Raw genomic sequence first — 25,072 nt, 5'->3', positions numbered from 1 at the left:
TTTGTTAAAACTGACTGGAAAGCGCTCAAAGAGAGTGCCGTGCGTATGTTGGCGAGTGCTGGCACAGACGGGGTCCATACTTGTATATATATATCTAACTTGTTACAAATAACTAGGCACAAACTTGACATTGGCTAATCTTTGTAAAGCCAGACGAGAGAGGAAAAAAAAATCATAGATGAATGACAGCTGTTAAAACACAGAACGTCAATGGTCTGTGTCAAAACTGCTAATGGGTGAAATGAAAAAACCACGAAAAAACAACACATCACTAAATACCTATATCAATATTTTTAAATTTGTAAAGTTTGGATGATTATAAAAAATTGCCTTTGATATTATTTTATAATGATGTCAATAAATTAAATCGTTCCATAAACGTCATTCAGGAACCGCATCAAGTTTTTTATTAGTTCCATCTGCTGTGGTGTGGTACTCCGAAAAAGTGAATCAAGTATTCCGTCGCCGAATGAGCTTCAGTTTAGGCGGCTTAGGATCACTTAGGAGTTAGGACTATCTTTAGTAAAATTAATATCTTGATTTGTATTTCAATTCCTATTTAAAAAGAAGACATGGCTACACGAAAAAGAAGTGGTTCTGGTTCCAAAAGACATTTAAAAGAGAAGGTGGTACAGATATATGAATCATTTTTTCGTGGCGAAGATCTAACAAGTGATAATCCTACATTTTGGGATGAGTTCTTCCTCTTAAAGCCGAAAATTCCCCAGCTGGAAGCAGAGATACATAAGTTAACAGTGGAACAACTCAATAACTTGAAAGAAAACATCAATTTGTTGGTTATACAATGTATTGATATGTTAGGACAAGAGCATCACATAAGGTAAACTTACCTTTCAAAATTATATTTTGATAGTTTGATTTGGCAGTATAATTTTTTTTTACTTATAGTGTAGTTCCTTAGAGCAAAGCCTGATATTTGTTGCTGTAGGTATTGTCAAAAAGAAGTGATGTATGGGCTCTCAATCTGTGTCATACCCTCATATAAACTGTTACAGTTATAGTTGTGTTGTAGGCAGCTACCATGAAGTAGAAGTGGAGATTTTATTTCCATATTTCCAATACCTACTTGAAACAAAAACCTAAACCGCTATCACACTTTCACTAACAAATTAGAGAGGCAAATAGTTTGATTTTCTGTGATATCTTCAGTACAGTTGAGATGGTATTGTGATTTTATGTGAAGACATCTACTGTCTTATCCTAATAGAGTACTGCACTGAAATGTGTTAAACAGAAATACTTTACAGGTTGGTGTACGCTCTTCAAACATTTAGTGCAATATTGACTACAATGTACCAAAGAGCTGGGCAGGACCCCAGCATTAATATAAAGTCTATATTACTAGGAACAGACAATGCAAATATAAAGATGCAAAAACTTTTAGAACATTGTAGCACTGTACTATCAGGTATGTCCAATTTTCACTTTAAAATAAGTAGTGAAAATTGAAAATTGTAAGATTTAAAAGTTGGTTAAGTTTTTTTTAATTAGCACAAAATACAATATCTTAAGTGTTTAGTAGTATGTGAGTCCTAAAATGCTCAAGTTGAGAGGTCTCAAAGTATTGGCACTGTTATCTATAGAGAACATTGTGAAATGTTGCCACTAGGCAGCTAAATAAAATCCATTTGTGTAAATCTGAATTCACTGATGCATTTTTCATTGATGCCATTTTTTAGTAAACTTTATCATGCCTGCAATGTAGCTCCAGGGTGCAAGCTAATTCTGTACCAATTAGATGAAGTCTTTGGTATAGAATAAGGTTTTTTAAAATCCCATGAGAACTCATTAATTTTCTGGGATTAAAAGTAAAAAGATTTTCCTAAATGTTGCTATACAGACACAGAATTTCACATTTATCATTATTTTAGGTGATGTGCCCGATAGTCTGAAGTCAATGGTTTTGAAGTTGCTATTGATAATTGCAACTGGTATTGATAATATCGATGAGAACCCACTAGTTGAATATCTGATGCTACATTCACTGTTCGAGCCGTTAATTCAGCTGCTCTGCACTTCTACTGAGAGACAACAGCATGGTATGGATATATCATCTTGGTAGAGTGAAAAGACACTAAATCCAAAAATTGTGATTTTTTTATAATTAATGCCATCAACTCTTCATATTGTTCTACAAGTTTTTGTCCAACTATAATTTCAATAAGCTGTATACATAGTTTTTGTTTCAGCTAGTGCGAAAACACATTGTGACATTAATATGTTGAACCTTAAAGTTTAGGAAACACATAGTTCACGACAGGTCGACATGGCAATCGGAGTGGAGATGTCTTGCACACCCGCACAGCCCCCGCTTGAGCACGGTGCGGGACAGTACAGGTGTGTGGGGCGTTCCCCCTCAGACCTCGATTGCCATCTCGAACTTTCGCGTACTTAAGTAAACTAATACAAATGATAAGTACGCAAAGTGTATCCTTGTTATCACCAATTTTTTTTCATTATCATTGATCAAAAAACTCTTGTTTTCAAATCATATACTTATATTTTGTTGTGACCAACTTTAATTAAAACAGCTTTTCTTTTCTGTCTTTTAGGTTATGATGTTGTCTTGCTCCTCATGTTCTTAGTGAATTATAAAAAGCAGGAGTCTGCTAATCCTTATGTTGTAAAATTGTCAATACTTGATGATGAGCTGGCGCTAAATGGGTAAGAATTGACTCACCATTATCGGTTTTAAAAAACATTCAAAGGAGGAATTACAGAAAGATAAACACTGTTTGTAATTATGAGTAAATTAATGTTTCTGATAGTGTTATCTATAATTATTTTAACCTTTTTTATTTTCATTTATTTTAATACAGTTTTTAAGGCCACTGATACGAAGTATATTTTGTGGCATATTATAATAAAACGGCGGCGAGCGAATTGTTAGGGCTCAATATGCTGATTACTATAAATTGTGTATTGAGCAATTTTTGGCTCTAAGCTGAATGCAAGTATACTTGGCATGAGATTTGTATAACACTTGTGCAAACAAGTTTGGTCCCGTAGCCCAGCCACCACACAATTTGTAGAACACTGTCAGGTTTTTAGACAGTAAGAGTCTGTCTTAACCTCCGTGCCATCCCGGGTATATAGAGCGAACTTTGATGTTCCTCAGAATTAAGACAGAATTAAATTGAGACAGCTTCATATTGCTGACATAAATCTGTCTCGTTTTAACTGACACTTCTGGACAAAGTCAAAGTATTCTCTAAAGATTTCAGCCTTATGGCTACTATCGCATACCACATGTGTGGACAGTTGCATGGGGACCAAAATGAGAAAAATTTAATCACCACACGGCGGCGATGAAACGCACTTGGACAGCGCATAGTGAGCGCATATGAGTAGGCGAGACAGAGTACAGCATTGCTTCTGTAGGGTATCCCGCGACACCTCACGGCTTTTTATAAGAATTTTTGTAGATATGGCCAAGTAATAACGGCAGCCCTCAACGACTTCGTGATGTCAGCGTTCGGCGGCCTGCAGGCGAGCGGCGGCGGCTGGCTCTCGTCGCTCACGAGCATGGTGGGCGGCATATTCCTCACCAGCGACGACACGCAGCCCGTCGTCAGAGGGCAGAGGCATAGGTGAGGGAGAGGATCACATAATCAGCATCAACCCATCGCCAGTCCACTACTGAGAGGTCTATCATCCAAGTGCCGATTGGCAAACTTCACAGATCACACACTTTTGAAATTTTTATGGAGAACTCTCAGGCATGCAGGTTTCATCACAACATTTTCCTTCACCCCTAGAAGTGTTCAGTCGGCCAATCAGATAACGTGATAATTTTTTTCACGTCATTTATTGAGAATCTAATTAAAATTAGATCTGTTAAACACATCTCCGCCCACCTTTGCTTTGGTGTAAACAGCCAAAAAGACACTAAGTTAAAAATATTGTTTTATTAATTTGAACAAACTTCTTGTATTCAGCGGTGGTGAAGAGGGTATGCTGCTAGCGTTATATGAAGCAGCTCACTTGAACCGTAACTTCATGACTACACTAGCCCACTCTTCCTCTGCGGCCGCTTCTTCCGCGCCGCCGTCACCGCCCGCCACCTTACCTCCACATCAGGTAAGTCATGAAAACATACAGGTACAGCTAGGTTACTTACTGATAAGCTCATAAAAACTTCATAACAATACTAGTCCACCTTCTTCTACGGCCGGTTCCTCCGGCCTTTCACCCGCCACCTTACCTCCACATCTGGTAAGCTATGAAAACATACAGGTACAGGTAACATACTGATAAGTTCATGAAAATTTCATGACAATATTAGTTCACCTTCTTCCAAAGCCACTTCTTCCGCCCCACCTATTATAACAACTTTATAGCCCACACAAATTTTAATGGTCTCGTGCGGATTAGCAGACTTCACATACACTTCACTTAGGTACAATGCACATAGTCCAAAATTAGAGATGATTGCCCGGGATCGAACCTCTGAACTGAGTACATTACCGATATCTTAACCATTAAACAAGCACCGTTTCCACAAATATTGTAATAACTAAAACGCATGTAATTCCTTTAACATTATTTTGTATTCTATCTCTAAAATTGGGTAACTTGTTTCAGAATCCACCTAACTTAGCTCAAATCCAAGCCTTGGATAACGAGCAGCCAACAAATTTATTAGTCACATTCTTTCAATATTGGTAATTATATATTTTTTTGTTAAGTACTTTGCTTTCTCCCTTTACTTGTTTTTTTTAATTTATAGAATAGCGCTTGGCTACAATCAGACCTGCTAGCAAGTGATGATGCAGCCTAAGAGCGCGCTTGTTTAGAAGATGCCTATTCACTCTTTACTAGAAGGTACCCATATTAACAGTGGAGGGGAAACCTGATGCTGGAAGGGCGTTCTATATCTTAGCGGTTTGGATTAGAAATGAGGAAGCAAATCGCTTCGTACGTGTAAGAGATTTCAACTATATACGGATGCAGACCTTGACGATGCCTTGCGGTACGATGGTAAAAAGGTGAAGGGTCCAGATCAAAAAGCTTTTGTGCACACTCTCCGAAATATATCCTGTAGAGTAGGTATTTGTGCCATAAGACTGTGATATCTGCCGAATTTCATAATCCTAGATCAACGGGAAGTACCCTATGGGTTTTGATTCCCTTGACCGATCTTGACAGACATGACAGACAGAAGTGATCCTATAAGGGTTCCTTTTTTCTCTGAAGATACGGAATCGTAAAATGCAATTTTGACTATGTTTACAGTTCCATAGTAATGGCGGACACGCGGACAGAAACCAGCATCAACAAATGCAGTTTATGTTTTATCACCCTCACGTGCATTGTAGAAGAGCAGTTTGCGAACTCCATAATGCACGATCAAAATCTTACTTTTAAGGTAATTTCATTAAAAGAACCATAACATGCAATTATATAAATATACTGGCGACTAAAAACCCCCTTTTAAACCATCTTCTACATCGTACGTAAATCTTTTTACAGGTTCAATTGTACAGACTTCCAATGCGCCATAGAAAAATAGTTCCTGAAGAACCACCTTCACAACCTCTAGCTTCAACGCTTATAGGTATGTTTTATAGAAATATATGTAATCTATCTTTGTATATAAATCTTAAAATTAGGTAATGCATAAGGATCAAATGTGGTCTACAAGAAAATCTGAGCACCCCTTCTCCACCCAGGTTTGTCTGTCCCACCCAGTGTTGTCTAGTGTTTTTACAAAGCATGAAGCTAGAAGCTCGCGAAAGTGGTCTTGAATGAACTGAGTCTACGAGCTAGAGCGGAGGGAAGCAAACCTTGGTCTGGTTTCAACAAACAGTGGCGCCGATTCTGTTGTCTCTCTCTAAACTAAATTTAGAGTATCTGCGTCCTCCTCCTTTTAATATTGTTGAAAAGGGATGGAACATGAATTTTACATTTAAAGACTCTAAAAGTGCACGCTATAAATTTAAACAATAGGCTCGCGACTGGCCGCTAAAGTCACGAAGTTTGACAGCTTTAAATTAAATTTAGAACTGTCAAGATGTGTCTGTCCTTTTCATATTACATTGGTAAGAGGAGGATGCAAATACTCAATTTTAACGGATGACCCCTTTCTAGATCTTCTAGTCGAGTTCATGATGTGCCATCTACTAAAGAAGTTCCCGGGCGAGTTGTACGAGCTGTGCGTGGGCGTGCTCCTGCGGCTGCTGAGCTACCAGAAGCGTTGCCGCGTGCGGCTGGCGCGCGACTGGCGCCCGCTGTGGGCCGCGCTCATCGCGCTGCTCAAGTTCCTCGTCACCAACGAGAGCACGCTGCTAAGGAGGCACAACATCTTTGTCATGGCGCAACAGGTTATTTTTAAAAGCTTATTTGTCTGGTGGGAGGCTTCGGCCGTGGCTAGTTACCACCTTACCGGCAAAGCCGTGCCGCCAAGCGATTTACCATTCCGGTACAATAACCCATGTCCGTACCCCGGATGTAAGCTAATTCTGAACGTTTCATCAAAATCGGTTAAACTGTTGTACCGTGAAAAGCTAGCTAACAAACAGACGCACTTTCGCATCTATACTAATAAATAAAATTGGAGTGTCTGTCTGTAATTTCGAAATAACTACCTCATATTAAGCTCATATGGTTATTTGAACGATACCATAACTGAATCACACGTTTTTAAAATTTTTGTCTGTCTGTCTGTCTGTCTGTCTGTTTGAAAAGGCTAATCTTTGGAACGGCTGAACCGATTTTGACGGGACTTTCACAGGCAAGTAGAGGATTGACCAGGGCGTAAAATAGGCTACTTTTTTAACCGACTTTCAAAAAGGGAGTTGTGTTTTTCTACCTATGTACACCGAAATCTCCGAGATTTCTGAACCGATTTGCGTCATTTCTTTTTTAATCGATAGAGGAACTTTGCGACATTGTTTCATAAAAAATTTGGAGTCCAACTCCTCAATCCTGATGCTGCAGGGGATCTGACCAATCCACGCGGGCGAAGCTGCGGGCATCAGCTAGTTTATAATATTAGTATGGATTATGCTTCTGGATGTTTAAAAAAGAAATTTGTTTCAGGTTGTGAATATCTTCAATCTATTCATCACATTCGGCGACACGTTTCTGCCGACGCCCGCGTCCTACGATCAGTTGTATTACGAGCTGATTAGGATGCATCAAGTGTTCGACAATCTGTTTTACATGGGTAAATATTATTTCTGAAATCCCTGCTTCACACAATACCTTTAATATGTTTTCAATTATATGCTCATGTGTGTGTAATTTATTTTAGCTTAGCAATCTGATGATTTAGAGAGGCAAGTTTGTCAACTATCAACAACAAAATGAAAGCTTTTTTTATTCATATAAATTTTCACAAAAATGCTTATTCGTCATGTGAACTTACCACTGGTTTTATAACAAAATACCAACTGTTTTCACCTGCATTCTAATACATACACATAATTATACATTTTTTTAACCGACTTCAAAAAAAGAGGTTATGTATTCGACCCGTATGTATTAGGAACCCATATGTATGTATGTAGGTATGTCCGTGATTATCTGGGACAACCGCTTTTGATAATTTGTTTCATTATAGTCATTAAGGTACATACTTTTCTTTTTAATTAAAGCATTGCGTTACTCGACGGGCGACGGGGAGTTCAAGGCGGAGGCGTTGCGGCTCGCGAACTGCCTTGTGAATGTGCGTGCGATCATACAACACTTCTCACCAAAGATCGAGACCTGGCTCGCTTCGCAGAACCTTTCCACGCCCACCGAGGATCAGGTATCATTTCTATTTATTATTTATCCCATTAATAAACAGCGACACATAAAAAAAACCTGTAACGTTAGACCCCGACGTTGCTACAGTTTTGGAATCCTTCTTTGCCGATATTCCTGTTTCCACCACGAGATTATTCAATACTTCACCAGTCGCCGCTCTTACGCTAAAAATTTATAAAGCTACGAGCATTTAAACTTCGAACCGCTATGATATTGCGTCAATTTCAGCATCAGTTTTGCCCTTCACTTTTAATATGGGTACCTTCAAGTCGAGACTTGAAGGTAGCAAGCGCGCTCCATCTTATAGGCTGGCATCATCACTTGCCAGTAGGTTTAATAGCAGCCGAGTGCTAATTTCTAGGTTAAAACAATTAAAATACACAGAAGTTTTATGACTTGTAGTCTTAACATCAAATAGTGTTTTTGTTTTTATTCCTTATTGTGTTATATTTTGTTGAGCCAAATAAAGTTGTTTTTATTTTCATAGATACTAGAAGTGGTCCGCAAGAACTACGACAGCCTGATCCTCAAGCTGCAGGAAGGCTTGGAAGCGTACGAGCGCTACGCGGAGCGCGCTCACCGCCCTCTGCTGGCGCGGCTGGCGCGCGCGGCCGCGGGCACCGCGCGCCTGCGCTCCGACGCCGCGGCGCTGCGCGACCACTCCGCCGCCCTGCTAAGCCACTACACCACTATCGCGTAAACACTGCTGTAATAGCGACTAATCCTGTTGTACCTATCTATCACTTTCCACACAGAGCATTATGAAAGGTATAGGAATATATTTATACATTGTCATTTTAGATTAATTTAAGAATTTTAGAGGTTGTTTATAATGCGCGTAAAACAATTAGACAAATCTGAAGTAGTGTTAGACTGAGGTTCATTGCTCCAGAACGTCAGCCTACATCATACCCTATTTATAACCGACTTCCAAAAAAGGAAGAGATTCTGAATTCGTCGGAATCTTTTTTTTAATTAGTTACATTAAATGTATATTTGTCAAATGAATATGGAATCCCATTGAAAACATTAAGATGTAAGAAAATGTGTGCCAAGCCGCGCAATTCAACCTTTCTAGCTAAAAGCTTGTAATTTAGGGGTAGAGGTAGGTTTATTGTACTTTTGAAAAACTGGAATTTCAAATTTCTACCTTAACTACCCCAAGAACACAGAGAGATAAGTGCCGTGAGTTACTTCGAAAATTGGATGATACGACCATGCCATCATACCCGTGTTTGTTTGATTCGACTTGGCTGAGGCTCTGTTGTGCACTCATATTTTTTGAGTAAAATCCAAACAGCCATAGAATTGTAAGTTTATGTTTCATGTAAATATTAGAAATATTATTTAGATGCAATAAATATCATATCAAATGATTAAGACCCAGTTTATGAAAATATCTATTCAAGTATTATAAGTAAGGTTGCCTGGTAGAGATTGCTCCAAGCAATAAGGCCGACTTTGCACACAATTGTTTTTTCTGTTTTCTTTCTGTGTTTGTGTTCCTTTACATGTGTTTTTGTGTGCAATAAAGTGTTCTATCTATCTATCTATAATTTGGCATTACCTATTTATAGAGCTTTTTGAATAGTGAGAAAGGAGAAATAAATAAAAAAAAGTGAGACAGGTGTGCAGGTCTATCTTCCTATTGTAATATTTGCTATGAATAGAACTATTCTATATTCCAAGTAATAGTAAATCAGTGTATAATAAATCTATAAAATAGAATTAGAATATATTAGTGTTGATATAAATTAAAAGCACTTGAGGGCTGATTTTTCAATACTCATTTAACTTTACTGAGATTCACTCAATAAAAAAACTATTTGGCGATTGAAATATCGGCCCTAAGTCATATGCCTGGAATACACATGCTTACGTAGTAGCACAAAACCATGCTACTTTTCAGCAGATGCTACTTAATAGCATACAATAAGCACGTGTATACGAAGAGTATGCATATAAATAAATAAGTATGCTACCTAGAAAATAGCATACTACCTAGTAGGTAGCAAACAAGTTATGGTTTTTTAAGAGCAAGTGTATTCCAGGCCATAGTGTATGTAATGTAATTTGAAGATGGGGTACCTATTTATTTATTATTATTTAACAAATATTATATTTTTTATAGTAAATAAAAGACTGAATGTATAAGTTTTTTATTTTATCAATTGATTAAATAACATTATAATGTATTTTAAATGCATTTTTACTTTAATAATAACAAAATACTAAGACTATAGACTAGATCAGATTTGCTTTTCAGATCAGATATGATTAACTCTTTGGTATAGGTATTATAAATTAAAAATAGTAAATACTTAGCAAATTAATTTGTCTAAACATCTAAATATGCAGATGTTTGTTCTCCTAAAAATATCCTTCATCTGCACAGGCCCCAAACATGATTATTATTAGCATTGTAGTTTTAACTATTGGACAGACTTTATTTCAGCGAGGGCTTCCTTAACCAATTGTTCTAGCTCTTGGGGAAGGACAATTTTCTTCAGACTTCTATCATAACCACTGCCATCTTCGTAGTTTAATTCCTCAGATAAATCGTCTTTGCTTTGTGTTAATTCTTCCTCGCTATCAGTTGTTTTGTTCGTCAAATTCTCCAGAGGTTCCTTCTGCGGTTTTCCTTTTGATGCAACCGATTTGACGGAACCAGCGTCGAGGAGTTCTTCTATCAATATTTGAGAGGGAAAAGACGGTATGCATTTCTCACCATTACACCAACTCTCTAGTGTTTTCTCCAGTTCCGTTATTCTGCTAGCCAGAATTCTATAACAATTCAGAGGCAAAAGTTATTTAATTAATATAATTGTATCCAATTCAAAAGATTGTGCGTAGGTATATGATTACGTTAAAACGCGCACTTGGTGGCAGGCGTAAGTGTTCACGTACACGCGCGTGTACGAACGAACGCGCGTGTGTGTGTGAATCTACGAATTACGAACATTTATTACAATAATTATACAATACAATTACATATTTATATAACACTCTATTATAAACATTACCCATGATCGCGTGTTATGTGAGCAATTGACAATAGTTGTTTGTTATGCAAAGCGAGCCAGCGCGGCGGAGTCGAGAGTTTCAAAGGCACGAGATTTTTAGCCGTGCGATAAAAAACTTTTCATCTCAATACAGCGAGAAAAATGCGATACAAGAATATCCAAATATAAAATTTTGATCAGCATTTAATTTTTATTCATATCACTAAGCCTGCCTACAAACTGGTAAATTATATGGTATAAGTACAATGTTCCATTTTGTATATTATGACTAAAACATAAAATTACTGCAGTTAGTAACATGATAAAAAGTTAGGTACACCATAGTTCGTCACATTAGTTTTGGATAACTTTTCCACACTAGTGGACAAAACGGAACTTTAGCGCCTTTAGCGTATGGATTTCGCACTATAAAGCTTTTCCGAGTTAGTGAGATGAAACATATTAGGATTGGATTCAATCATTGGATTGGATTAAAACATAAAATTAAAGAAACTCACTGGTTTGTTTTCCTTTGGTGTTGGAGCGCTATTGATTTGTCATTCAAAGCCTCAAATAGTCCCAAACACAAAGATTTCAATTCAGAAGCAGAGTTCCTTTTCAAGCCTGTTTTTGAGTTGATGTCCAAATATTCACGTACTGAAATAATAGATTTAAAATAATACTACGTAATAAAGATGATTCGATTGATAGAACTACAGGCAGAAAGAAATTGCCCTTGGATCAACTAGTAGAACTGCACCAACAACAACTGTACAAAGTAACTCAATGGAATGAATGATGCATACAAACAAAAAGTAATGTTAATTTTTAAAGAAGATTGTTTACCTTGTTTTTGTGTCATAACATCTGTAAATCCTTTTTTTAAGTTCCATGTCTCATTTTTGCTTCTATTATCCAACAACAGCTAAAAAAAAATTTGGTTTTAAGAATCTCTAAATTAAACAGTTACAAAAGTAAAGCGTTAGTTTGAAACTTGTCAATTTCGTATATTTTAGACTAGCTGATGCCTGCGACTTTGTTCACGTGGACAAAAATATTGGCGTGTATTTAAAAATCCCGTAAGAACTCTTGGTTTTCCAGAATAAAAAGTATCTCACGTACTTCCCTGGAATGCTACTTATCTCTACTACCAAATTTCGTGTGAATAAACGGACCGACCGACATAGTTTCGCATTTATAATATTCATATGTATTACTGTGGTAGTTTTTAGGGTTCCACACCCAAAGACAATGGGACCCTATTATTAACACTCTGCTGTCCATCTGTCTGTCTGTCAGTGAGCTGTATCTCGTGAACCATAATAGGTTGAGATTTGAAATATTGACAGAATGTGTATTGTGTGATATTTTTAAGATACATTATCTGACCTAACCTGTAACTAAATTTTTAATAAAAATACCTTGTATTTTGTCAGTGTTCTTTTCACAATTTCCTTTTCAACTTCAAGCTGTGTTATTCTCTCATGCAGATATTTGTTTTCATTTAAGACTGCGTCAATATCCACTATAGGCTTTGGGGAATCGTTCTCTGTTTGCGACTTTGTTCTATTGGTGAGGATAAAGCTAATTTGATGATTCAAACGTTGGACCTTGTTCTTGTAGTAGTCACGGTCTGACACCAACTCTTCTTTGTCATCTAATGTAGCTCTGTAATCCAGTTGAATTTGTTGGTACTGTAACAGTTTAATAAGATCGTTGTAAGTCATCACCCCATTGCAAGAGTGAACTAGAGTTAAGAAACTCTGTTTGAAACTGAATCGACGATATGTCAAATATTAGGCTATGGGTGACGTGAAATCGAAGAAATATAGGTTCATAGGCTACCTAGCGTTAATTTTGACGCCTGCTAATAATAATAATAATAATAATAATAATAATCATGTTTATTCCAGATATTACATCCATTTTGTTAGTAATACAAACAATTGCTTATGACTATGTTAGTAAGTAGGTTTGTTTATTTATTATAATATAATTTTATTTGACTAGATACCCACCCACGAGACACTAAGAGTGCATGTGCAAACTAATCCAGTGTCTCATAAATGGGTTATCTAGTTTTTCAGACAATGTCTTCAGAATGTCGTTGGAACTACCGCGGATTCTGCTCATCACCGATGCTGCTCTTTTTCTCATAATTGCATAAAAATCGTCGGTACGAGCCTCAGCAAACATCAGTGACGCACTGCAGAATCTCGGCAGCCCCATCAGCACCCTGAATCCATTATTATATTGGACGCGCAGGTCATTGTAGGTCCTCTGCGTATATGACACCCACAGGCTGCACGTGTAGAAAGTTTGGCAATATGCCTTAAAGAGAGTTATTTTAACTTGTTTGTTGCAACGTGCAAACCTGCGAGCTACCATATTGCATCGGACTGCCAACGCCCTGCGCTCCCTTTCTATATCTTTTATATCAGACATGTCTTCCGTAACAATATGCCCTAGATATTTAAACTCTGCGACTCTTTTAAGAGGAACTCCGTTAAGAGTCACAGGAGGGATATCATCCGGCGAGTTACCTTTGCTCTTAAAAACTAATAGCTCACTCTTTTTTACATTATACATGAGTCCATGTGACTCAGCATACGACTCGCACATCTTGAGTAACTTTCTCAGTGCGCTAATTGATGGACTCAGCAGAACCATATCGTCTGCATAACTCAAGTTATTAACCATAGTGCCATCAATAGAGCAGCCAATCCCGGTTCGGCGGAGTCCATCAATCAGCTGATCAATGTAGACGTTAAACAGGGAGGGAGATGTTAGTCCACCCTGTCGAACTCCGCATTCAAGGTGATATGGATCCGAAAAAGCACCAGCCCATTTGACCCTGTTCGTTTGTGAGCTATACCAAAACCTTAATATATTAACCAATTCTGGTGGCACATTAAGGTCCCTCAGCTTTATCCACAGCTGTTCGTAACAAACAAGGTCAAATGCCAAATGCTAATGACGTCGAAGCCTCGACGTTTTGTTACAAGTTCCCTAAGTGTCGCAAACTGTGTCACATCAACATACAACACACAACATCGCTGTCCCACTATTGTGTATGTCTCGTCTCAGAATGAAAAGTAATTTAGCCAATCAAACCTTAATATCATATTCGCGTGGCACGTTTATACACATGCATTAGGTGTGTATGTGGCGTGTTTATAGAAAAGGGTCATAAGTGCAACAGGTTTTTGTGTAATATGTAGGTTGCTTACGCGTTGAATTTGAACAAAAGGCGATACAAAATTATTTAGGTTAGATTAAGAAATATCTGTAAGACAATAGCTTATAAGATTTTATTATAATTAATGTTAGTCCATAAGAAGAGTCGATCATAAGCCTTCACCAATTAAAGACGTCTACAACAACGCCGTCCTACCATCATTTAACACAACCAAAAGTTTAGTATTTCATTTGATGCAATAGTTTTGAGGAATTTGCCAGGGAGGTTGGGTCGTCATTAAAATGCAAGAGATTGCCTACTTTATCCTGAGAAATATTGGTAAAATAAAATGTGAATATTCATAATTCCACACTAAATTGCAGGCAACAGATGTTATTGTTATAATTTCTTGTACAAAAATTTATACCTTTTTCTTAACTTTCTCTAATTCCTGGACAAGTTGTTCATAATCATTTCTTGATGTTTGACATCTTTTATTTCCATTCAATTCCTCATAGTTCTGCCCTCTCTGTAGTTGCTTCCTCAATGCTAAAATGTCGCCATTTGCCTCTTCTAATTTGCTCCGTAAGGTCTCCACCTGGAATATTCTTGAAATCTTTTAATTGACAATAGATTTCTTTTTACTTCATCTGCTACTTTTATAACAATTTGTGAACATTTGAATCAAGAAGCTAACTAATATGTTGTTTTGCAGTAATAAAACAGTTCAAGAGAATTTATTTCCCCCACTAAAACAATTCACATAAAGTTTTAGCAGATATCTATAGGTAAGGTGGGCAGCAAAGCAGTATTTACATTAGCATAGCAATATTAATCTTTATTTTGTGTGTTATAAGAGTGCTAAAGTAAAGAATCTCTCAGATGGAATGACTATTTTGGACTTAATTTATTCCGATGATGATAATTTATCATACTGCCAGCTTGTTTTCCTATAACCTTCTTGGATAATCCCTCTTTCTATTGGGAAAAACCATATGAAAATATTTACAGTAGTTTCTGAGATAAACATGAATTCAGCGCTGTGGGGGACTTCAATTTATAATAATATGATGATTTATTTTAAAGACTGCTGAATTACCTCTAATTTTAGCATGTTGTTGTGCTCTTTTGTCCTTGCTAATATTTCACTCCCACTTATTGTATTGGTTGGTGCAAATCTATCCCAATTGTTTGTATGTTCTTGCACAATTTTTCTGCATTTCAATTGCTCAACTAATATTTTATATCTGTCTCTTTCCATACAGCATTTGTCTAGTTCTTTGTTCATAATGGACAGAGCATCAATTTTACTTTGCAATTTACTTTTGAGAACTGAATTCTAAAACAATATACAATAAGTATGTACTTATTATGTAAAAATTAATTCTAGTAACTAAGTGAGAATAGTTAATACTAGAATTAATTTCTTAAACTGGACCCTTTCAAGTAAAGATTTTTATATAAACCTGTGAGGATGATACTGCCATTGTCGGAATTAGAATACCATAAGCCTACGTTGTTGTATTAGTTTACAAATTGCGAAAAACCAAATTAAATTTGAATTTCGCGGGCAGGCCCGTCGCTTCCACCTTAATTAGAGAGAATGAAGCACGATGCGAATATAAAGGTGCATCAAACCTTTAATCGATTTCAAATGATTATAAATCAATACCTATGAAAAGTATGTAATGTGAGTGTATTAAAGGCATCCTTACTTCAAAATATCTGAATTTCTCGGGTGCAATATACTCCAACCTTGCTAATAAGTGATGAACGGATCATGATATGAAGTTCTTACCTCCAAGACATAATCGTCCAACTGTTGATCTTGAAATTGAACTTTATTTGGTTTAGTAAACATTGTATAATCAATTCAGCACGTTACCTTAGCCCTCCAAATGGATTTATTTAATACTATACCATTTTTAAATAAAATTACACGGATGACGGAAGATAGGGCTACTTGTGGAACATAGGTACTCAAATTAACTCCAGATAAACCGCCCACCAGGTATAATCGAAGATAATTTTGAGCCGTGAGGTTAAATTTTTTTGCAATGAATTTTAATTTGAATTTTGTAATTTTTAGGGCTCTGCTGTAGGCACAAAATATCGAATTCAGAATTTTTACGAAATTGTTTACCACTTTACTACCAACTGCTCCAACTGCTGTTCATAATCCTACTCCCTACTCTATGTGCTGTTCCTGTTGGGTCTGTACTCTGTTGACAGTTGACACCATTGACATTTTTTTTTCAGAGTTACCATGTTGCTACTAATAAAATACAACTTTTAAATAGTTTTTTTTTTTCTCTCTCGTCTGGCTGTTTACATACTCTTTGGGCTGTGCCTCGACTCTGGCTAGGACTTTGGAGTCGCCTTTTAGAGAGTGTTGATGGAGCATATAAGTGCATATAGTCTAAGGCCGAATCCGAATAGTCCAATGCTCGATGGTAGACTCTTTGATGGTAGCTCATTTACATTTTTGACGTTTTTGGTGTCTTTTGTCGAATTTCAAAATCATTTTAAATTGTCAAAGTCAAATCGTGTTACGGTTTTGCGATTTGCATTTGCTCCTCTTTAACAATTTACAGATTCCTTGTAATTATTTGCCGATGTTTAGTAGATTTATCACTCGAGTTAACAATTCCGAATGCATATTCGATGCAATGTTATGTGGAAGAGAGCAAAGAATTAGGTTTGGTTCATCCTAACGCTTGGCAAGAATGGCTGCATCTGCCAGCGAAATCGAAGACTTCCTAAGTGGACCTCTTATTTCGTGGGTGAGTCGGCAACGATTGATAATCTATTTATTTGGATAATTATTGTATTAGATAGATCCTAAGTTAAAAGTATGTGGCGTCCCATTTAGTTGGTATTTTATATCAACATCTCTTTCAGAATCATGTATGTTCCTAATCACCTTATAATAAAATAAAATACTAATAAGTAAATAGATTACATGGTCGTATTATCTTTGACTTATTCCATGTTCTAACTGCTATCATTCCAAAAATTTCACATAAAATAATTTTTTTATGTCCACTCTACTTAAATTTAAAAACAAACTGATATGCTCACTCATTTATAAATAACACAAAGTCTACTAAAGCTCTATTATAGCGGTATACCATTAAAGGAGAAATCAATAAAAACAATGGCTTAAAATGACCTCTTTTCCCAACATCTTCCCATACTTGATACACAATGATAGTGTGACTGTGGCTTGTTCATAATGCAAAGTTCTGTAGACAGAAAAACATACATTGTGATGGTAATAAAAACATTAAGCTTAAGTACATTCTGAAATATGCATTTTTGTAAAGTTATATATTGTAAAGATAGTGCATTTATATTTATTTAAGTAATTCTTAATTTAATGTAGTGATAGGGACTTGCTTATTTTTATTTTTTATTAAATTAAATCACAACTATCTCTTGACCTCACCTGATTGTAAGTAATGATAAATTGAAAGTTAACCTGGTTATAGTAGTTTTACTAAACTTGTACATCTAGTCAGTTTCTATATTCATAATAGAAAAGAAAAAATTGTAAAAATTTCAAATTTTGTTTTGATTTTTGCTTTTAGTTCAAATCATGTCTCCCAGAGCCAGAAAGCATCAAGAATTATTCATCCCTATTCGATGGAGATATCCTACACCATATCTACCTCCAGATTGATCCAGAACCATCATTTCACATTACAAAATTAACAGGGCTTGAAGACCAAGCACTCTTATTGGGAAGAGTAAAAAACTTTGATGCTATAGTTAAGAATGTAAAAGCATTATATGATGAAGAATTGGGAATGACACTTTTAGTTGTGCCAGAGTGCATTTGCTTGGGAAAGGCTCCAGAATCTCGTGAGGGATTGGAAAATATGAAGCTACTCGCTCTATTATTACTTGGTGCAGCTGTTCAATGTCCTAACAAAGAAGTTTTCATTACAAGAATTAAGGAACTGGATGTTGATTTACAGCACAATATTGTAGAATGTATAAAACAGGTTTGTAGTTGCATATTTAATTTTGCACTTGAATGAAAAGATGACCTCTGGCTACATCAATAACATAAATAATTTTATTATTAAGATCTAAAATTTCAAACAAGAGAAAGATCAAAACCAAGACCTAACTGTTTCATAGTTTTATATAATATAACTAGCTTGAAGCCTGCAAATTTGTCTATGTAAGTTTTAACATCCACTGGGAACTGTTTAATTTTTTAGGATAAAGAGAACAATCCTGACCAAGTGTCCCATAGATGTCTCCAGGGTGTGAACAGTCTCTATGCCAAAGTTCATCAAAATCGGTTCAGCAAATAAGCCATGAAAAGATAACAAAGGTACAAGTTACTTTGGCATGTCAAATTTTTCATGATGTCCTTGACCTTATATTAGTATGAATGGTATGGATCTATTTCTAAATTACCTTCATATTTTATGCATTGCCCATTTGACCAGACTAATAATATACAGACCATGTTCATTTTTTAACTGCTGTTTAAATGGATAGGGGCCATAACATTTGAGGTGCCCCTATGAAAAATATACTGCACCAGACCAAATTGTATTACCAATTCTAAACATCAACTAGTATTTTTGTAAATAATAATTTATTCTGTTTATATGAACACAATATGTGTTGTATGGATAATAGTATAAAGATAGCCAACAATTTCTTGTCATTTATATTATTATTTAAGGGCACCCAAGCAAAGACAGGGCAAGTCAGCTATAGTTATGGCATAGTTATAACTGCACATATGACCATTTAAGATATAAGTTAAATACCCTAATAAGCAATGTGTATCCAAGCTAAATGATTCTATACATTAATTGTACATATAAGGAGAGTAGTTTAAGCAATCAGTGTAGTTACACAGTGTGTTTGGAAATGTTAATAGACTTGATGACCTTGACTTACCTACTTTACTACACCATGAGTGTACCTAAACATAGTTGTTTCTAATATATGAATTTTCAATGTTTTATTTAAGCAGATTTATTTGCAGATTGGTTTTGCATGGGTTTTAACATTGTTTTGATTGAGGAAGCCACTTGTTGAATAGTCTTTGTACCTATGTTATTGTGAATGTATGAGATTGGTAATAGTTTACAAAGTAATAAAAAAGCGTCATCTCAATTCTCAATCCATCGCCGGCCCACTACTGAGGGCAGATCTCCTCTCGGAATGAAAAAGGTTTAAACCATAATCCACCACGCTGGCCAGTTTGACAGACAGACTACACACACCTTCCCATACATTATGGAGAACTCTTGGGCATGCAAATTTCCTTACGACCTTTTCCTTCACCATTGAAGAAATGATATTTAATTATTGTTTAAAATTAACTTTGTCATCAATCGATAGATGGCACCTGCTGGAGTTGGTCTTTTGTAGATATTGCAAATATTGAAGTATATGTACAGAAAATGAACACTTGTTCATTTTCTGTACATACTTATACAGGTTTCATTAATAATGTGTCTGGGCTACATAACAAAACCTTCATTTTGGTCACTTTTAATTTATAACAAGTCTCCTTTTGTTCACCAGTTCTTTTCAGCACATCTAATTTTTTTTTCAGGTAACAGACATGCAAACAGTTGTATTGACACCAGATGCAATAGATCTATTCCAATCACCAGCTATGTTTAATCACATGAGAAGGCTAGCCAAAGAAAGGGATCACTATTTACAAAACTGGGCATCTTTAGTCCTGAATGAAGGTTTGTGTGAAAACGAAAATGAAAACAAAAGTGGAAAAAGCAGATCAACACAAAATGTCAATCAGAATAATGGCGAGAGTCAACATTTGGCTGTTGAATTAGCTGATTGGAAAGCAAGGCTCAGAAAACAAAGACAAGAATTGTAAGTATTTTTCAGTATCATCAAATATGAATATCATGAAATATGATAAAGTAAAAACTTCATAATGTAATTTTGTAGGGAAGAAAAATCAGAACAGCTTTCAGAATGTCGAGAGGAATTGGAACATACAAAACAAGTGTTAGCGAAATTACGTGCAGATAGTCAAGAGTGGTTTAATGAGGCCAGAAAAGCTGCAGGATATAGAGATGAAGTCGATGCTCTTAGAGAAAAGGCTGAGAGATGTGACAGGTATGTGAAATAAGTTTTGTGATATGTAATTTAAAAAATTCCCATGATGCTTATGTTTATTTGTTATTAGGTTAGAACAAGAAATTCAGCGGTATCGTGATCGTTTAGCTGATGCTGAATATTATAAAACTCGAGTAGCTGAGTTACGTGAAGACAACAAAGCTCTAATGGAAACAAGAGACGCTTTGGAAGAACAATTACAAAGGGCGCGTAAAAGAGCTGAACAATGTTTAACTCTAGAAGCAGCTATGATAAAACTAAAAAGAGAGGCTAACGACATTGCTTTGGTAAGTATGATAGAGTCCAGTTATTTAAACCTGAAAAAAATGATAAAAGAGAAATGCAGTACCTAATTTATGTTTCTTTTAAAGGAAAGAGATGCTGACCAGCAAAAGATTCAAGAACTCATTGAAGAAAATAATCATTTACAATACATAACCAGATCAGTTTTAAGCGAAAGTAATAATAGTAATTTAGATACAGATAATGAAGGTGAAAATACGTTGGAGTCGGGTGAAAATAGTTTATCCGAACAATTGACAAGTAACGCACAAGCGCGAGCTTTAAAACTTGAACTAGAAAATAAGAGACTACTTTCTACTATAGACAGTCTCAGAGAACAATCGTTATTAGAAAGCAGTGATAAAGTTTTAGAATTAGAAAAAGAAAAAAAGAGATTGACCCTGAAATGTGAACAGTTACAAGAAAATTGTAACAGGCTCAAGCAACAAAATTCAGAATTGGAGGAAGTATTTAAGAATGCTTTAGAAGAAAATCGCAAGTTACAAGATTCATTAGATAAGCAGAAATCTTTCATGGATAGACAAGCAATTGATAGAGATTCGGAGAAAAATAAGTTACAAGACTTCGAAACGCATCTGGAATCTTTAACTAAAGATAAACAACGAATCCAAATGTTATGTGATTCCATTCAGCGACGAGCAGACGACCTGGAGAAAACTTTAGATTCAAGGACTAAAGAACTGAACATCACTAAGCCTGAAGCTGAAAAAGTAACAAGACTGATCATACAAACAGAAGAATTAAAAACAAAACTTACTTATAGTGAAAAAGAGACTCATAATTTACAAAGAGAAGTCAATAAATTAAGAGAAGCAATAGAAGAGAAAGCAGTGACGCTTGATACAGTCACAACTGAAATTGAACTTAAAAATAAGGAAATCGAAAGATTAGCAAGACAACTTGATATAAATCAGACATTATGTAATAAGCTTCAAGACTTAGAACAAAAAACACAAGAGCTAAAATCGCATAAGAAAGTGGATACGGAAACAATACAAACTTTACAAAAAGATTTAATATTGGAGAAAGTTAATTTTGATAAGTTGAGAAACTGTATGGAAAAATTAGGAGTAAATACTTCCGAAATTATAACTAAGGACGTAAACGTCGAAGAGTTGCTGGAGAAAGTAATAACTAATGCAGACCACGAGACGTTAATATCTGAAATAGCAGCAAAAGCAAATGTTTTTAAATTAGTACCTTGTAATTGCAATAATAAAGAAAAACCTGATGTCGATGAAAGTGTAATAAATCCACAAATGGAACAATTGTCAACTGACTTAGCAGCATTGCAAGTTTCATTGGAAAACTGCAAAGCTGAAAATGCAAAACTGCAAGTCAATGTAGCTACATTAAATTCGCAAAATGGATCTCTGATTTCGCAGCAAATGACTTTACAACTTGCGAATAGTCAGCTAGCTGCAGAAAAAGAAGAAATATTAAAACAATTGGAAGTCTTAAAGGATAAACAAGATAACCTCTTGCGCGACCAAGTAGCTTTACAAACACTCCATGAACAATTGAACACAGAATATGAAATGTTACTGAGTGAAAAAGAACCCGTAAAAGCAGCCATTCGAGACTTAAAAACTGAAAATAGGGAGATAAAAGAAAATTTAGCCACATATGAGAAGAAGGTTGCAGAACTTGAGTTAGAACGTGAGAACCTAAAAATAGAATCCAGAAATTTAACTAATCTTAGAGCTGAACATTCGAAACTAAAGGAAGACTTCAGAAACCTGTTTACTGCCAGTGACAGATTGAAAAATGAGTACAGAAATATGCAAGAAGAATATAGAAATATTCGAAGTGAAGTTGCACAATTAAAGTTAAGAAATACTGAGATGTCTGGCGAAATAAATACGAAATCCGAGGTTATTACAAGTATGGAATTAGAAATAAGCAAAACAAATCAACATTGTGATATGTTGATACAGATGAATAAAAGTTTAGATGCAGATAGAAGATCATTAATGGATCACGTGTCTCAACTTCTCACGCAGTATCACGAGTTACTAGCACACTCTTTAAAAGACAAACAACACTATCATGAAGAAGAAAAAATGTTCGCCGACAGAGTAAACGCTCTCTGTCGTCAAAAAGAAAAACTAGAAGAAAAAATTATGGAGCATTACAAAAAACTGGATAACTGCACTCCCAAAAGACGAGGCTTCGGCGCATCATTCGTTAAACGAGTGCGGAAAGCTGGCACGGACTTAATCAACAAAGTGCCGTCGAGAAGCAACAAACGAATAGAGGACTCGAGTCGGTCAAAATCACAGCTCACGCTCGCCGGTTCCGAGTCTGGCGAATCCGACCCGGGTAGTCAAGATCTAGAGAAACTGTCCAAAATTTCCGACCCAGACCAAGGCAGCTCAAATCCAAGCGTCGAATCACCCAGGCACAGTTCCGAATTAAGTTTTAACCGGCGGTTTGATGACACTCTTTTAAAGAAGTCTGAAAATATGGATATGTCGGCATCGCTACATAGCATAGACCCGGTGAGAATCCCGAGCGAGAGTAATTTCGTGCGAAGGCTGTCGTCAGCGTCCATTCACAGCGGCGGAGGAGACGATGCTCTGATGCGCGCCTCGCTGCGGCGACGCCCGCACAAAGCCGTTCCGCCTTCACATCGAAATAGTTATCAAGGGTTAGAGGGAGAAACCAGTTTGCCTGCAGGTACGTATTTTTAGTGCATGTCCAATACATTTTGTTATGTTGTATACCCAATTAAGTCAGTCAGCACAATCTCTTAGCTAAGTTATGAAATTGTTTTAGTTAAAGTGACAGGTCCAAAGATATTGTTATTCCTTTAATAATATGCTCTCTGTAGAAAAAGGATAGCACTAAAATAATAAACCAATTTAGTTTAGATGTATACAACAGAGTTAGCCTCATTGTGAGTTAGTTTATTAATATTTAACTGATTCCCGCGACTTCGTCCGCGTGGATTTAGGTGTTCTAAAAATCCTGTAGGAACTCCTTCGATTTTCCGGGATTAAAAGTAGCCTATGTCACTCTCCAGGTCTTTAACTATAACCATGCAAAAAATCACGTCGATCCGTTGTGATGTGATTGAAGGACTAACCAAAAAAAACACATTTTCGCATTTATAATATCGCAGTAACTACGCGTCTTTTGTAAAATGGTGAAGCATATATAGATTATTTTTCTGTATCCATTTGCAGCATCAACACCATCCCCCGTATTCGGCGCTGCCGGAACTCGTCGAACGGTATACTTGACGGATGACAATCCAGAAGTCAATCTAAACAGCAAGCCACAAAGTACACCGGTGAAGGAAAATCCTACTTACTTGGTTTACAATAGAATTTCTACGGTAATTGGCGATGGAGCTTGTAAAAGCAGCGGCGATAGGCCGACGAACGAACACCACAGGACGCAGGAGCAGCCGCGCCCAGTGGATGACGGCGAACAAGAGAGAGACGACGCGCGGCGGACGGCGAGTCGCAACGACAAGCCGGACAATTCTAAAGAAACGGCGATATGGTACGAGTATGGGTGTGTATGAATTTTTTACAAGAGTCTGTCCAGTGAAAGCTGATAGTGGGAATGAGAGGCTTTAAACATTTTAGGTTGTTTAACTAGGAATGGACGTATTTGATACTTTACATTTTTTTTTTTAATATTTACCTACACAGATTGCTTAATAAACTCTATGCATTAATCTTCTTTTTGCTATACAAATACACATTGCAGAAAACAGGATTTTACTGTATGGGACTATGTCAATATCTAATATGATTTTTAGTGCTCCGTAACTCAAAAGGAAAAACGGAACCGTTATCGGATCACTGCTATGTTGTCTGTCTGTCGCGTCTGTCGAGAAAACCTATAGGTGTTTAGGTTAGGCTAGGCCGGTTTTATTACTATGTTTATAGAATAATTTTATTAATATTATGCGATCCAATAAAACAAATTCTGTAGAATTTTATAGTATAAATATTCTGCATTATTACTTATCTAAGCAAAACAAAAATTATAAGGATTTAGTATCAAAACCAGGTGAGTTCATAAAAAACCGGTCAAGGGCAAGTCCGGCTCGCACAAGAAAGGTTCCGTACCATCGTATAAAAATAAATAAATTTTAAATGATGTAAGCACAAATTCACGGTTTTAGAATTTTCCCTTAACTTGTGCTATAAGACCTACCTACCTGCTTTTCATGATTCAACGGGAAATACCCTATAGGTTTCTTGACAGACACGACAGACGGACAACAAAGTGACCCTTTTGAGGTACGGAACCCAAAAACAACATTTTGCAGTTTTCTAAAAATTCACTATCACTTCGTTAGACAGACTCTATTAAAAAAATATTTGTTGTGCATTAGCTTGAATAGACTGATGGGATGCCTTGTATTTCGAAATGAAATTGAAAACGTGTGATTAAGTATCTGTTTGATATCTATAATAGTTCTATTTAATATTAATAATATTATGTAATTTAGTATTTGATGTAACTTGTTTTGTCGTAATTTTGTGGAACAGTATTATCCAGCATTTATTTTTAAAGTGCAGTTATTTTGAAGATTTACCGTGAAAAAGTAATGTTGACGAAACTCTTTTTTATGTAACTTATTTTCTGAGGCTAGATTTGTTACCGAGTGATGTTATCACCCTTAGGTGAGCAAATTGTTTTATTGTGAAAGTGTGTTGTGTAAACTGTTATG

At 36.1% G+C, this 25,072-nt stretch overlaps 3 protein-coding genes across 3 annotated transcripts; 2 read left to right on the top strand and 1 right to left on the bottom strand.

Moving 5' to 3' along the window:
* Positions 1–190: 190 nt before the first annotated feature.
* On the top strand, positions 191–9,227 carry LOC123870366 (armadillo-like helical domain-containing protein 3). Its single transcript, XM_045913644.1, has 13 exons — positions 191–841; positions 1,269–1,429; positions 1,893–2,060; positions 2,574–2,685; positions 3,447–3,611; positions 3,960–4,101; positions 4,606–4,685; positions 5,257–5,389; positions 5,494–5,578; positions 6,112–6,344; positions 7,063–7,189; positions 7,620–7,774; positions 8,261–9,227. Exons 1-13 carry the CDS (start codon positions 573–575, stop codon positions 8,471–8,473), a joined length of 2,043 nt encoding a protein of 680 aa, XP_045769600.1. The 5' UTR covers positions 191–572; the 3' UTR covers positions 8,474–9,227.
* Positions 8,775–17,708, bottom strand: LOC123870372 (coiled-coil domain-containing protein 149). The gene is made up of 8 exons (XM_045913654.1): positions 17,689–17,708; positions 15,752–15,899; positions 15,053–15,292; positions 14,381–14,551; positions 12,197–12,469; positions 11,622–11,700; positions 11,294–11,432; positions 8,775–10,557 (listed from the first exon to the last, which is right to left on the bottom strand). Exons 2-8 carry the CDS (start codon positions 15,812–15,814, stop codon positions 10,206–10,208), a joined length of 1,317 nt encoding a protein of 438 aa, XP_045769610.1. The 5' UTR covers positions 15,815–15,899; positions 17,689–17,708; the 3' UTR covers positions 8,775–10,205.
* On the top strand, positions 16,498–24,566 carry LOC123870363 (protein Daple). Its single transcript, XM_045913639.1, has 7 exons — positions 16,498–16,736; positions 17,544–17,960; positions 19,544–19,827; positions 19,906–20,076; positions 20,147–20,363; positions 20,448–23,058; positions 23,568–24,566. The coding sequence occupies exons 1-7, from the start codon at positions 16,680–16,682 to the stop codon at positions 23,909–23,911; spliced, it is 4,101 nt and encodes a 1,366-aa protein (XP_045769595.1). The 5' UTR covers positions 16,498–16,679; the 3' UTR covers positions 23,912–24,566.
* Positions 24,567–25,072: the final 506 nt, after the last annotated feature.

The sequence above is a fragment of the Maniola jurtina genome, chromosome 12 (genome assembly GCF_905333055.1).
Source record: "Maniola jurtina chromosome 12, ilManJurt1.1, whole genome shotgun sequence".
NCBI classification, from domain to species: domain Eukaryota; kingdom Metazoa; phylum Arthropoda; class Insecta; order Lepidoptera; family Nymphalidae; genus Maniola; species Maniola jurtina.
This window is presented reverse-complemented; position numbering and strand designations above follow the sequence as displayed.